This window comes from Sinocyclocheilus grahami, unplaced genomic scaffold, assembly GCF_001515645.1.
Source record: "Sinocyclocheilus grahami isolate Dianchi unplaced genomic scaffold, SAMN03320097.WGS_v1.1 scaffold715.1, whole genome shotgun sequence".
Classification (NCBI taxonomy): domain Eukaryota; kingdom Metazoa; phylum Chordata; class Actinopteri; order Cypriniformes; family Cyprinidae; genus Sinocyclocheilus; species Sinocyclocheilus grahami.
This window is the reverse complement of record NW_015505894.1, coordinates 48789-63168: the sequence shown is the minus strand read 5'-3', so window position 1 is coordinate 63168 and position 14380 is coordinate 48789. Positions and strand designations below refer to the sequence as shown.

The 14380-nt window shown below is 40.4% G+C and overlaps 2 protein-coding genes across 5 annotated transcripts in view; both read right to left on the bottom strand.

The window, feature by feature from the left end:
- Positions 1-11793, bottom strand: part of LOC107560226 (NMDA receptor synaptonuclear signaling and neuronal migration factor) — a 35160-nt gene extending 23367 nt beyond the window's left edge. For 3 of the 4 annotated variants that reach the window (XM_016244341.1, XM_016244343.1, XM_016244344.1), the window contains exons 1-3: positions 11441-11793; positions 1013-1074; positions 60-743 (exon numbers count right to left, since the gene is read on the bottom strand). In XM_016244341.1, the coding sequence (XP_016099827.1) occupies positions 60-743; positions 1013-1074; positions 11441-11511 (817 nt within the window). In that variant the 5' untranslated portion in view covers positions 11512-11793. The remainder of the gene's footprint in view (positions 1-59; positions 744-1012; positions 1075-11440) is intronic. The other variant, XM_016244342.1, reaches the window with a different exon arrangement.
- A 571-nt stretch (positions 11794-12364) lies between these two features.
- Positions 12365-13261, bottom strand: LOC107560213 (C-X-C chemokine receptor type 2-like). Its single transcript, XM_016244330.1, has one exon. It carries the CDS (start codon positions 13259-13261, stop codon positions 12365-12367), a length of 897 nt encoding a protein of 298 aa, XP_016099816.1.
- Between the last annotated feature and the right edge of the window lie 1119 nt (positions 13262-14380).

The window sequence follows — 14380 nt, the reverse complement described above, 5'->3', positions numbered from 1 at the left end:
AAATCTCACAATGATTTAACCAATAATCCACCATTCAGTGATGGTGATCTTCTCCTTACCTCGATCATCAGAGGACACACGGTCCTCACTGTACATCCTCTCTAGCTTCTTGTGCTGTTTGCCACCACCGTGAGGTGACGTCTCAAGGTCTAGAGAGCGCTGGCTCTGGCAGTGTGGCCGAATGCAGTCCACACAATCCGGCGTGCAATCCTCCCTCGACCTGCTCCGCCTCGACCCCCAGTCCCGGATGTTATGGGCGCTCCCTGAGCTCTGCAAAGGTTGTGTCAGAGGTGCATGGCTGTAGTGATGCTGGTGGGTAGGGCCGTTATTTCCACGATGGTGGCTTCCTCGATGATGGCTGCCACGTAAACTGGAGGGAGCATTGGTTCTTGGCGGTTCTGTGGTCCTCTTCAGCACCTCTAGCTCCAGGCACTCCTTGCTTCCCTGGCCTCCAAGCATATCTTGCTCCCTAGTAATGGTGTAGACGCGTGCTGGCTTCAAAGAGCTCTCTACACACCTTTGATGATGCTGGTCCTCAGAAGAAAGGCTGCGTTCTTTGGAGAGACGACGTTTGGAACTGGTAGGAAGGGGTGCAGACTGGCTGCCTGGCTGAACCTCTTCTTGACTGGGCTTGACTAGGAGAGTGTGTTGGGAGTATGGCTGGAGGCTGTTATTGTTATTCAGTCGGCTGATGTCTGGGGAGTCTGTGTCTTGACTAATGAAGGTGTCAGATAGCAAGTGATCTGGAGTAAGAGACAGAAAGAGACCAAGATAAACAGATTTTTCATCGTCTTGTCTCGGCAAAGCAACAGGTGCCAATCAAGCTCTCCTGTAATGATCAATTAAAGGATGACTGGATGAGTGGACAGAAGTGTAATTAATGTTGAAACTGAAGGATGATGCTTTCTTATGGCAAGTACTAATACATTCAAGCACTTCACAAGGTAAACAGGAGGAGAAAAAAAGACTTCAGGACAAATGAAGGTAGGGCATGAGGTAGAATGGACCTAACCTGATCCGTTGCGGTTCTCAGGGTGCGTGTGAGAAAGGTACTCTCCAAATGCTCGAGCTGCTCTGCAGAGAGACAAACAGGAGACCAAATCAAAGAATGGAGATAGAACTCTGTCTTGATGTACTTTCACATGCTACTGCTTTTAGTTCTCAGTAGTCAAGTTGTTAAGTCTGACGTCATGTATCACAGTTTCCAGGTCCAAATGCTCTTTCGATTTCAAAGCAAACGACAAATGGTGCTACTATAAAGTTACAGACAGTGTGATGTGGTGCTACCGAAAAATCCACTTAACCTATACTAAAATCTCAGCTGGTCAGATTAATATTTTCTGAATCATTAAAATACTGGTGCCAGGAGAATGCAGCGTACACGGTTCAGTGCTCATAAATGGCTGCTGAGATAGTATTCTCAATTGAAATGGCACAGAAGCTTGGACCTGGAAACAGTATTCAATACATCACGTCTTAACAAGCAGTTTGTTTTTCATGATAATATTGCAAACAGCTTCCATCTTTCATATCCATATCGGTGGAACTCTCTGTCCTAAAGTGTTACATAGAGACATTTACAGACCACTAACTTGATAATGCAATTTTAGATATTGCCCTTGGCCACCGACGTGATTGAGTGATTTATGTGGTTTTGCATTTAAATATAATGTCCGCTTTATAATTCGACTCGCCGGAACACAGTGTGAAATGTGCAGTCAAGACTAAATACTGTTTTTTCCTCTTCATAAAACATAAAACTACAGGTCTAACTCAGTCGATTTCCCATATCCAAACACCTCACAAGTGAAAATGAGAAACATTAGCAGATAATGTCACAAGATGTCCAGGCAATTTAAACTGGTATACCACACCTGCAGATGCATTCAGAAAAATGCAGAATTTCTCCACATCCCATAACTTGTCTGAGCAATGAAGTGTAAAGCACTGAATGAAATCTAGATACAACCGGCTTCCAGTATGAGGTCACTCAGCTGCTCTGGCACAAGAACATGGCCCCCTTATGACTTGCTATATAAAGAGAGGGAGAGATAGCTCAGGAAGCATAGCAAGGAAGATTGGTTGGTTATAGTGAAGGAAAAAAGAAACAGCTTTATTAGTAGAACCGTGTGTTCTCAACAATAAAATACAGGTATCAAAGAACTCTTTGTGCTACATTGCCATACCTTTCCTCTGATTTAACCAACAGGATGACCTTCACGCAATGTTTGAGGAAAAATTTCTCTTCCAAATTCTAATTTATGTCTCATATATATCTATCTATCTCAAATTAATAGTATTGTAGCAGTACCATCCAAAAAAAAAAAAAAAAAAAAAAAAAAAAAAAAAAAAAAAAATAAGGCTTCCAAAATTCATGTCCATTGAAAAAAGAAAAAGAAAAAAAGAAAAAGCTGCATTTGCACTCCCGATGGCTCTTATAATTAGCATACACACATGATTTATACAAATCATTAATGCATTCGAAGAGTTGCTACATTCCATTATCAAATGCATCACTCCACCTCTTAACCATGGGAAAGACTTACACAGCATTCCCCTCCTGTATGGCACAGCGAGAACACAACTAATGTAGCCTAATTACTCGCATATGCTGGGGGAGTAAACCAACTACCATGTACAAATGAAAAATAGCACCAAACCTGTTTCACTCTCCTTGCCTTTAATTTAGTTCCCAGCTAATGATGCCTTCCCACAAAAGCGCACTAAATATGTAGATTCTAACATGCATAAATAATACACTGAAGCTCACCTCTATCCCTGCACCCTTGAGAAACATGGAAGCTACACAATTGCACCTAGATGCACGCGGTGAACTGACAAACACCTCCAACAAGCACACAAACCCATAATCAGCACGCTATTAGCAAATTGTGCAGTCTCGGCACTTCTCAAGAGATGCTGGGAAATGGGATGGTTCTGTTGTTGGAGTAGCCATGCTTTCCTGCAACGACACTTTGAATAATTAAATAGTAGCCAGCATGTGCATCCCTCTCTCTCCTCACTCAACAAACTCTTCTAACAGATGGGAAGAGTGGTGCAGAGTGGAATCATTCAATCCCTTTCTCATCATTCTTCTCACTGTCTCACTCCACAGTGTGATGGGGCGAGAGGTCAGGGGTGAACTAGAACTAAAAGAGAGCACAGAGTTTGTGTTATGATTTTACTGACTTGGTTAACTTGAAATGGACTCTGTGGTGCTCTTAAAGAGCAGGTCATATGGGTTTTTGAACAATATCTCTTTTGCGGTTTATAACGTAGCTATCCTTAAATGAAAACAATCTGCAAAGTTGTTAATCAAAAAAGTGCATGATAAATAAAGATATTGTCTCTCAAAAGAGAGAGCTGATTCTGAATCGCTTTAACGAGTCGTCACATTTTCGAATCTTTTGCCTGTTTGCCTGTATACGTCACTGGGTAACACATCTGCATAATCCCCCCCTGCCCGCGACGAGTCTGACCTGCCCACAAACACTTCAACTAGTTAGTGTGTTTACATCATGTTGAGAAGATGCTGTGTTCAAGGATACCACAGAAATACAATTCGAACCTTTTGTTGTGTGCATGTCATTTTACCAAGGACTTCTTCTCTAATCTTGGCTTTTATCTGCGTTGGCTTCCAATCTTCTTAATTTGGACTAACAAGCTCTCCGAACCACAACCTGTAAGTACGATTGATACGCTATGTGTACATTTTCAATTGAGTGTTTAAAATATCAAGTTTTTTGCTAATATGTGATGTATACCTGGTGCAGGTTTAGGTTTCCAGGTAAAGCACAATATTACTGTCTTACTGAAGTAGTTCAGATAATTCGCTGTGAACTCACTATTTCCTAAGAATGTGTCGATTAATGTAGACTGACGTTGTTCTAATTACTTTATGCTACACTACATTATTTATTATTAAACACAGACTTTATAATCATTGTGAAATTGCTGTTTATTTTGCTGCACCGGCAGTTATAGGGTTAATGCGGGAGAGACAAGTGAGTTAGTTAGACTGTGATACAGCTGTTCTGCGTTCTGATTAAAAGTTAAAGCTAGAGCGTCTTTTGTCTGTCATCTTCAAACATTACAGTAGACATATTTTGGTTTACAAACTGTATTGTTTCATCAGTTAGTCACGTTAACACTAATGTATCGACCATTATTTGTTTTAAGTGTTCACAGTTTAGCAGCTAAACTTTAGCTGTGGGAACGATTCGCTTGAATTTGTGTTTTTGTATTTTATGTCATTATATATGAATAGAGCTCAGAATAGAGCTGTGCCATTACAGCTCGTACCTGCTAAAAAACATCTGTTTTGATTCTGATTATCATGTTTATTGCGCTGAAATCATGCGTTTTAAACCATATTAGTTTTAACTTCTGAAATATGGTTTTCTGAGTGCACACGTACAGGAAGCAGCTGTCACAGCATGCGAGTAACGTTACTAATCCAAGTTCTCATTCACACACAAGTTTACATTAAAAACACACATGAGTTACAAAAACAGTTGGATATGTCTGTGAAGGTAAATAGCTGGGAAATAAATTGCATGTTTATTTCAGATCTGTGTGGCAGCAGCAACATACAGTAAATAAATCCACTGTCTCCTCTGAGGCTGGGACTCTAAATAGTGTTCTGTGCTCGTCTGTGCCGCTAAAGACAGAACAGTTAGCATGTTCTGCTCAAACTTTCACATGGCATTAGAACTGGTACCCCGTTGTCGCTTGCAAAATCAAAATGACGGTGCCGTGGGTGGAAACTTACAGATTAAGGGGCGGTAATATTATAATGAGATCCCTTTGCAACGTCACTAGGGGAGCGAAATCAGACGCACTTGTTTTTTTCAGACGCTTGCAGAAAAAGGCTTACCAAAACAAAGTTACTGGGTTCATCTTTTTCACGTTTCCTTGGTTGGTAGATGCACCGGAGTCCTGATTATAGCACTTAAACCCTGGAAAAGTCAGATTTTCATGATATGTCACCTTTAATGTAATGCTCAAATAACAAGCAATTGCAATGAATCTGCACAAAAGAGATGCCCCACAACTAACATTCAACATCAAATCTGTATAATAGTCACTGTTGGTGCTAAAGATGAGCCAGGAAAAGACAGCAACCCCTCATTTCCTCATTTATTTTGTTATAGCAATAGTTATTGGCACACATTCAAGCACAGTTCAATTATTTACTGTATATGTAAATAAAGCTGGCTTGTTTCCAAGTATCAGGCCACCATGTGCCTCTCAGCTGGAGATCCCTGACAGTCAGAGGCCCCCCATCACTGACCCCGTTGGCTTGTTTTACAATCTATCCTTTGTTAAAGATGGTAACAAGGAGTAAAGCAGGGAAAGCGATACCGCATTCCCACAGCTTCACAGCTGAACCGCTGAACCTCAAAAATGCCTGCGCTTGTCCACTCTCTGTAATTCATTTGCGCTTCTTTGAAATCCAATTGTTCTGCATTAATACCTTCTGCCTAAGAGCGGGGGCAAAACCAATTACCTAGGATAGTTTACTGTTCTTTTTTTTAAAACTGAACCGATTAAAAACAACACAGCTACTCAGTTGGAGAGAATTAAGATATGAATAATAAATATTGGGAAGCACTAGGGTATGAGACGGCCAAATCTCTCACAATCTTATCGCCACTTTCTCTCACACACACAGACTAGCCTTCGCTTCATGCCAGTTTGTCTGATGGTGTAGTAGCGTGTACATCTGGGAGCATCTCTCATGTTTTCAGCCATGTGACAAAAATGGGGGAAGGGAGAACCCAAGGGAACTCGGAGAGAAGTGTTTTAACCGTATTAACTAAAGCAGATGCTTTAAACAAGACTACTGGACGAAAGCCCCGTGGTGGTCCAGAAGAAGAGGTGGATGACTAGTGACTCAGATGAACAACATGAAGATACGAGCAGATGTAAAAACAATAACTGCCCCAACGTGGACTCAAATACACACTGGCATATAGATAGAAAGCGCGAGGATTTACAAAGGCAGCATGGGTAATGGAGAGTGGATATAACAAACCCTGGAGCTGTTCTTGCACTGCTGTTTTTTTTAGGCGTCCGTTCAGGCACAAACATATCCAGGAATGACTGCTTTTGCCCTGGGTGACACTGACTTCAGCAGACCACTTTGGTGTGCTACACTAATTTAGTAAAAAGCAAGTACAATTTGTTCTTGAGTGCCTCAGCACGCATTATCCAGAACATCCGTGTGTGACATGACCCCTTTCTCTCGCTTTTTTGCGTCCTCCTCCTCGTTCACTTGTTTACAAATTGTGTTCTTTTTGCTTATTTGATTTCTTAGTGTACCGTTCAGGCCATCATCTCACACTGTCCTCACTGCCATCTAAGAGTTTTTGTCATTGACAGCTAGAATTTATGTAAGCTTGTAGTGTGAACTAAACAGTGAATCATATTCATTTTGAAAATGCTCAACATCTGCCATTGGCATTCAGCTTTTAAAATCTCCACATTAGAAATTCATTAACACATAATGAGCAGGTCTCTAAATTAGTCGCACTAGCAAACATTTTAGCTCCAAATGGCAATCGACCAAAATGTCCCAGCTGATCCATTCCAAATGTTTGAGACCTTTTAGAACTCAAAACTCCCCCTGCAGTACAAAAAGGCCATTTATTGGAACTAAGCTGCAAAAGGGCTTGTTCAGAATGCTTCGGTGGGCAACTTGGCTTGCTCATTAGTAAAACAAGAGGAGAAGGGAGGATATTATTATTCAGAAGAGGAAGATAAAGCACTAGGGATGCTCCGATCAGGATTTTTGGAGCCGATACTGAGTACCGATTTCTTGTCATGGTGATCGGCCGATACCTATGCAGATTCTGATGCTTCAAGCTTCATATAGACGCACGCGCCTGGCACGAAGTTAACTTCCGGTCTGTGTTTGTTTACCAGTCTGGCTATGGCACCGGCTACAAACGCAGTTAAAGTTAAGGTGATGAGTAGACTGAAGTTGGGCTCAGGTGGTTGTGCTGTGGGATGTGTTTCCCATACATTTATTTATTTGTGGTGCTCGCCACAATATCAAAACTGACGGATTTTCCAAAAGGCTTCGCTGAATAAACATGAGCACGTACTGCACGTTTAAAAATCTAAACGAGGTGCGGGTGTTTTTATATCACTGTATTTCTGAAGGAAGACTAGCTTTAGAAAATGTTCGATGTAATTTTCATTTCATCTTGCATGTTATACACCTGATAAAGCAGCGTTTGTGAGCTCAGCGCTGCTTTGTGTACAGCCGTTACTGGGGAAACCTCTGTTTCTCCTGCTTTAAAGAACCTCTTGCTGGCAGAAAATTAATTTGCTTTTTCAGTAAGTCCATCTGATTTACGCAGCAAACTTATTTTGCTTTTCCTTTTACAGGTGCTATGGATAATCCGCGGGTTGGGTAATAAAAAATGCATTCTGATTATTTGCGGGTGGGTCACGGATGGATAAAATAAATCATAAATGATGCAAATATTAACTACATTTTTTTTTTAATCTTTTTTTTTCATGAGGCAGACGATTTCGTGTGTGTGTGTGTGTGTGTGTATTCGTTCGCCTGATCAGGAAGTTGCAGTGACAGAAACGGTGACATTCCAGATAAAGTTTGAAAGGAGTAAAGCCTGTGTTAATGCTATTGAGTAGGCTAATATGGCCAAAGAAGTTGTTTTGTTTTATAAATAAATGTTAATTTAAGAGCAGGCTCCGAGCAGGTCTCTAAATTAGTCGCACTAGCAAACATTTTAGCTCCAAATGGCAATCGACCAAAATGTCCCAGCTGATCCATTCCAAATGTTTGAGACCTTTTAGAACTCAAAACTCCCCCTGCAGTACAAAAAGGCCATTTATTGGAACTAAGCTGCAAAAGGGCTTGTTCAGAATGCTTCGGTGGGCAACTTGGCTTGCTCATTAGTAAAACAAGAGGAGAAGGGAGGATATTATTATTCAGAAGAGGAAGATAAAGCACTAGGGATGCTCCGATCAGGATTTTTGGAGCCGATACTGAGTACCGATTTCTTGTCATGGTGATCGGCCGATACCTATGCAGATTCTGATGCTTCAAGCTTCATATAGACGCACGCGCCTGGCACGAAGTTAACTTCCGGTCTGTGTTTGTTTACCAGTCTGGCTATGGCACCGGCTACAAACGCAGTTAAAGTTAAGGTGATGAGTAGACTGAAGTTGGGCTCAGGTGGTTGTGCTGTGGGATGTGTTTCCCATACATTTATTTATTTGTGGTGCTCGCCACAATATCAAAACTGACGGATTTTCCAAAAGGCTTCGCTGAATAAACATGAGCACGTACTGCACGTTTAAAAATCTAAACGAGGTGCGGGTGTTTTTATATCACTGTATTTCTGAAGGAAGACTAGCTTTAGAAAATGTTCGATGTAATTTTCATTTCATCTTGCATGTTATACACCTGATAAAGCAGCGTTTGTGAGCTCAGCGCTGCTTTGTGTACAGCCGTTACTGGGGAAACCTCTGTTTCTCCTGCTTTAAAGAACCTCTTGCTGGCAGAAAATTAATTTGCTTTTTCAGTAAGTCCATCTGATTTACGCAGCAAACTTATTTTGCTTTTCCTTTTACAGGTGCTATGGATAATCCGCGGGTTGGGTAATAAAAAATGCATTCTGATTATTTGCGGGTGGGTCACGGATGGATAAAATAAATCATAAATGATGCAAATATTAACTACATTTTTTTTTTAATCTTTTTTTTTCATGAGGCAGACGATTTCGTGTGTGTGTGTGTGTGTGTGTATTCGTTCGCCTGATCAGGAAGTTGCAGTGACAGAAACGGTGACATTCCAGATAAAGTTTGAAAGGAGTAAAGCCTGTGTTAATGCTATTGAGTAGGCTAATATGGCCAAAGAAGTTGTTTTGTTTTATAAATAAATGTTAATTTAAGAGCAGGCTCCGACAAGGTTTTGTTCTGTCCTCCACGCTGTGACAACTCACAAAAGATTATTTTTATCCAAGCAGCGCGGAGAGCCGCATCAGAAACGTGCCATGGCTGGCTGATAAACACAACGTCATTGCATTTCCACACTGGCGATGACATGACTGCGGCACCAAATCATTTATGTCCCCACGCATCAAATTGCGATCGGTTCGTGAGATCGGCCAAGTTAGTGAGTACCGATCGAGTCATAAAATGTGATTATCGGCCGATACCGATCTCTGGCCGATCAATCGGAGCATCCCTATAAAGCACATTATTCCAGATGGTATAACTAACAAGCAAGATGTGGGGGAAATCTGCCAAACTTGGTGCTGTTTCGGCCGTGGGGTAACCTCAACATCTGTGTAAAAAATCTCAATGTTAGTGACTAAGGTTTCTTTTAATAAGATCCCTAATCATATCAGTCCAACCATCACAGTTTGTGCTGTACGTTTCATTGGTTAGTCAACCTGTCAATGCCATGCAGGCTTTCTACAGAGGTGGACCAACTATATTAGACCCGACAGAAAATCTTAAGTCTGGAATTAAACATCTCACAAATGCACACATCATTCAAAAATAAATGTAAAAACGAGACTCGGTAACAAAAAATTGTAATCACAAAACACTTTATTGTAAGATGATGCTATAAAACCTTGACTAAAATTATCGAAGAAAATAAAAATATATGATAAACTTTGTAATAGTTATTTTATTTATCGGCTTTCTAATGCAATAACTCTGTGAAACATTAGCAAAAAGACAGAAAAACAGCATGTGTCCCAGTCTGACCCTAAGCGTCGTCACACACATATAAACATACAAGTTTTTGTATAATCTGGGCCTCCCTCCAGTACAACTGCAGGTGGTCTCAAGATTTAATTAGACATTTACATGTCAGCCTGTGAGACAACTGGGAAGCTTGTAGATATATAGCCTCTCACTGCGTAGCTCTAATTGGCATCGGGCTGTCATTTTAGCGTGGTTCCCACTTTCTGTCTGTCTTTGGATGCAGGAGAAATTTGAACCTTTACACTCTAAAACTGGAAATAAAGAACACCTCACAAGTAATGCTGTTGTCAAGTAGCCATATCGGGCTCCCACAAGGCCTATGTAGTGCAGTTCAGTCCATATCCAAACAGTCTATAGGCATCTTACACAACAGTAGCCCATCTGAGAAAGTCAACTAGGTTGAAGCAGCAGTAGAGACGGGGAGGAAACGCACTGGAAATGATCACGCTTCCCTCTTGTCCAGAGTATATTTCTCTGTACAAAGCATAAAGCACATATTGAAGTGCTGCTCGGCTAAGTCTGAAGCTGTCAAGCATCACCCAGCTAAACAGATGAATTATAGAGAGAGGATGAATACAGCATGTGATCACACTGTCACTGTAATGCAGAGGGAGTCTCAAGGGCTGGTCAGAAGTTTGGTGACAGCCGATTCAGGGAAAACGCAGTGATGTAATAATGTGAATTCAGAAGGTTGTTAATGGTCATTTACAGCGTGTGGACAAATGAACGAGCGACTAACTGATTGACTCAGTGAGGAAGCCTTTCAAAGGCTCACACAATCCTGTTGGTTGGGTCCAATCACTTCACAAAACTCCAGATGACCTATATAAACAAATATACTAGACAAGTAAAAAGAACAAACAGTGTCAGTAAAGTAGGCCTAATCTAGTGACTTCATGCCGACTGAGAAATTTGCCAGCTGTGACTGAGAGTGACATAGTGTCATGGAGAATCAGCCTTATGAATATTTGCATTGTTTGATGAGCAAACAAAAACCAAAATGACAATGAAATTAAACTGTACTGAATTTTAAGTATATTCATTTGGAAGTATAATTAATTAAAACATACAAAATAACATACTAAATAATAATAATCAAAAAATATTTTTTTGGTTTAAGCCTAATCACCAGGATACTGTAAACTGATGAATTCGGAAAATAGCATATGATGATGATAATAATAATAATAATAACAACAACAACAATATTTTTTATCGTCATCATCAACACCACCAGTATATCATCGTTATAACAAGGACAACAATAAAACAAAAGCAAAAACAACAACACACGTATAATAAATATGTTCACTGCTGTTAGCTCAACAGTAACTAAACAACATTTTTGATTCTTTCTGAGCAAACTAGTCCAAATAATGTTACCACCATAAATAGCCTAATTTAATTTTCGTTAAAAAGCCCTTAGGAGTAGGATGATTTAAGTTAAGATAATTTAACAAAGTTACTAGCAAGCTAGTTATGTAGCATATACAAAGTGTCGTCAACAGCCCCATTACAGCCTAGCCCTCAGGAACTGTCACTGATACAGTACTGACAGATCTTTATCTTAGTTGTACAGTCGTCAACAGCAAGGAAACTATGATATGAGGTGTGATGAGATGTGATAGTTCCGTGCATCAGCACATGAGCCTCAATGAGACGTGCTGCAGCGGCTGCAGAGACTCACCTAACTTTTGCGGCAACAGAAGAAATCGCATCATTCCTTAAGTTCTTCTTCTTGGACACAGCAGTTCCCATGCTGCAGTGAAACCAGAGTGTAAAAGCAGCTCATTCCACTCTTCACATCTGCAATGGGGGAAAGACATGCACAATGCAAACAAATCATCCGCCGAGTAGAGATACGATCTCCTCCTCTTTCTTCTCACGGATTCAAACTGCTGCTCAGGGTCTGTGTCAGATGTTCCGTTTGCTCCTCGTGTTTAGGAACGCGACGTCCAGCTGAATTTCACTAGGTGAAGTTTATGGTCTTTAGTGAGCGGAGTTTGAGCTAGTACGGCAATGTGAAGAAAGGTGCGCTGCTAGCACAAAAGGAATTGACAAAGAAACAGCAAATAACACATTAAACTTAATGTGAATATTTAAACAGAAAGTCTGAAACAGTACTATCTTGTAAAAACTACTCTGATATTTACAACTTTGACAACTATGTTTACAAACACAACCCAAACTGTTGTATAACCACTTTCATTTAGACTTCAATTCAAACAAAATTACAACAAAAGAACAAGTCTTTGTTGGCATCCTTTTTCTTTGTGTAGAGGTTGAAGTTCCTTCACTGTGTGCTCAGAAAGTTCATCTCTCTTTAAAAGCTGCAGTCAGAAGACCAAGTGTGGTTTACCTGCCTCAGCATGACAACATTCCTTACCATTTTTGAAAAAAGAAGATGAAGGCTTACTGAAAATGTTCATGCTACAACCTTTACATAAGACAAAGAAAGCATGATGAAAAGTTCTTCAATGAATGGAAAAAAATGGTTCTTCTATGGCACCGCTGTGAAGAAACCTTTACAGCATCTTTATTTTTAAGAGTGTAGGCACAGTTCAAAAGCAAATAATTAATATTAGACTCAGAAAAGCTTTTGCTTTACAGCTTACTCAGTTTCATTCTGATGTTGTTGTGGCTCGTCTGAATGCTGTTTTCTTCTGCATTGCAGCGTTCGAGCTGAAAAAGCGTAAAGAAAGGGGTTCACGCAACTGTTGATGAAGAAAAGAGCCCCGGTTACATTGTTGCTGACATCTGATTCCCATGACACTGCCATTAAGACCAAGTTGTTGATCATACAGGGGGTGCTGAATATGAAGAAGGCCACTACGATTCTGACAGACAGTTTTGTCAGCCTGTGGCTTTTGAAGGAAGCTGACTGACTTATCCGTTGATGAAGTCTAAGGTAGAAGAACAACAGGCTGAAGAGAGGCACAACAAACATCACTAGAGTCTCTACAAGTAAGACAGCTAATTGTTCTTGTTTATTTGTGTAATCCTGATAACAGTGTAAAAGCCTGTCCTTCTTCTTCTTCACATTTCGGAAATAAAGAGCATAAGAACCCATAGCTCCACTTGATGTCCATATCCCAAAAATCAGCCCCTTTTGGCCCTTCTGTCCAAGCTTCGCCCATCGCTGTGGATACAGCACCTGCAGGTACCTTTGCACACTCAACAAGGTGACAGAAAGCACACTACTGTAGAGGCTCCAGTAGACTACATAGGAAAATAGCTTACACAGACCATGGCCAAAAACCCAGCCGTTCAGGAGGGCATAGATCCACACAGGCAGAGAAATCAGACTCAGTAGATCCGAGACAGCCAGACTCAGCATCAGTTTTGGGGTAAAACTGCCCTCCTTTAAATGTTGGGTGAGCATAACCAGCACCGCTATATTACCTGGTACACCCAGAGCACAGCACAATCCCAGAACAGTGCTGGATACAAGCTCCTCCACTGAGGTACGGGCAAACAGAGAGCTGTTAGAAATGTTCTGGTACTCCATGGTCATCTGCCAGTTGCTGATGTGAATATGAAGATTGAGGCTTGTTCAGTAATAGTGAGGAAGTAGTTTCAGGAAGTGAACTTTAATCACAATTGTCGTCATGTGGAAAGATTTGCAAAAGTGTGAAAAAACAGTGCAGTTAAAAGTACATGATTTGCATACTTAAAAAAAATGTAAATCTGGCAATATAAGGCTGTGCATGAATGCAGTGTTTGTTTTCATTTAAATAGCATTTCCTTCTAAAAATGTTAATGTATTAAAGTAATGTGTGTTTATAAGCTGTTAGCATGCTTGATGTGGTTGAAGCTGTAACCTGACTGACCTTACACACAGAGCACATTTCCCATGGTAAGCAGCCACAGTAGCATATGTATGCACCCCCACATTCTGGAAATATAATTTCAACCAGAAAAGCCAAGAAACTAAAGATGCACAATATATCAGGTCAATATCGCCCATCATTAGTTATGAGTTATCAGATTAATTTTGCCATCACATAACAGTTAATTTTAACAGATGTGATTCTGTGACTGTGTAAAAGTATATAAACAAAATAACATGCTTATTTTGTGTTTCATTAGCATTATGTCTACAGTATTATAATTATGCAGTTGTTCCCCTTATGTAATGCTTGTGCATTTCCCCCTTTTATGCTATGTATTACTGTTTGTGTGTTTTGTATTTAGATTTTCAGACATGAGTCGGCTTATCAGAGTGACAATATCCATAAATGAATCTGAATAAACTGTCTACAAAAGCAAAGGCAATGTCAATAACTGCTAATTTTAACGGCCTGTGTCTTCATGTTTTTACAAAACAATGACCTTCAACCTAATGTCAGCCTTATTCTTAAACGGTACACATCAATCCAAGGCCGTGGAAAAAAATTGTAAGAAATTAAATTTTGAACCTCTGGATGGGTTCTGTTCTGAGGTCAAGACAATGCTAAGATACAGTATATTCATGCAGAATTGCTTCCGCTGTTTCCTGCATTGTGCACAAGTGTAGTTTATACATCATGCTAATACATCCATCCAGAAGGCTGATGCAGTGATCTGATAGCTCCCTCTAGCACACACACAGAGAGCTGGAATCACTGGGAATGCAAAACAGGAACGT

What these genes read in the sequence shown, in the direction of transcription:
- LOC107560213 (XM_016244330.1), bottom strand. Translation starts at nt 13,261, where the DNA reads ATGGAGTACCAGAACATTTCTAACAGCTCTCTGTTTGCCCGTACCTCA.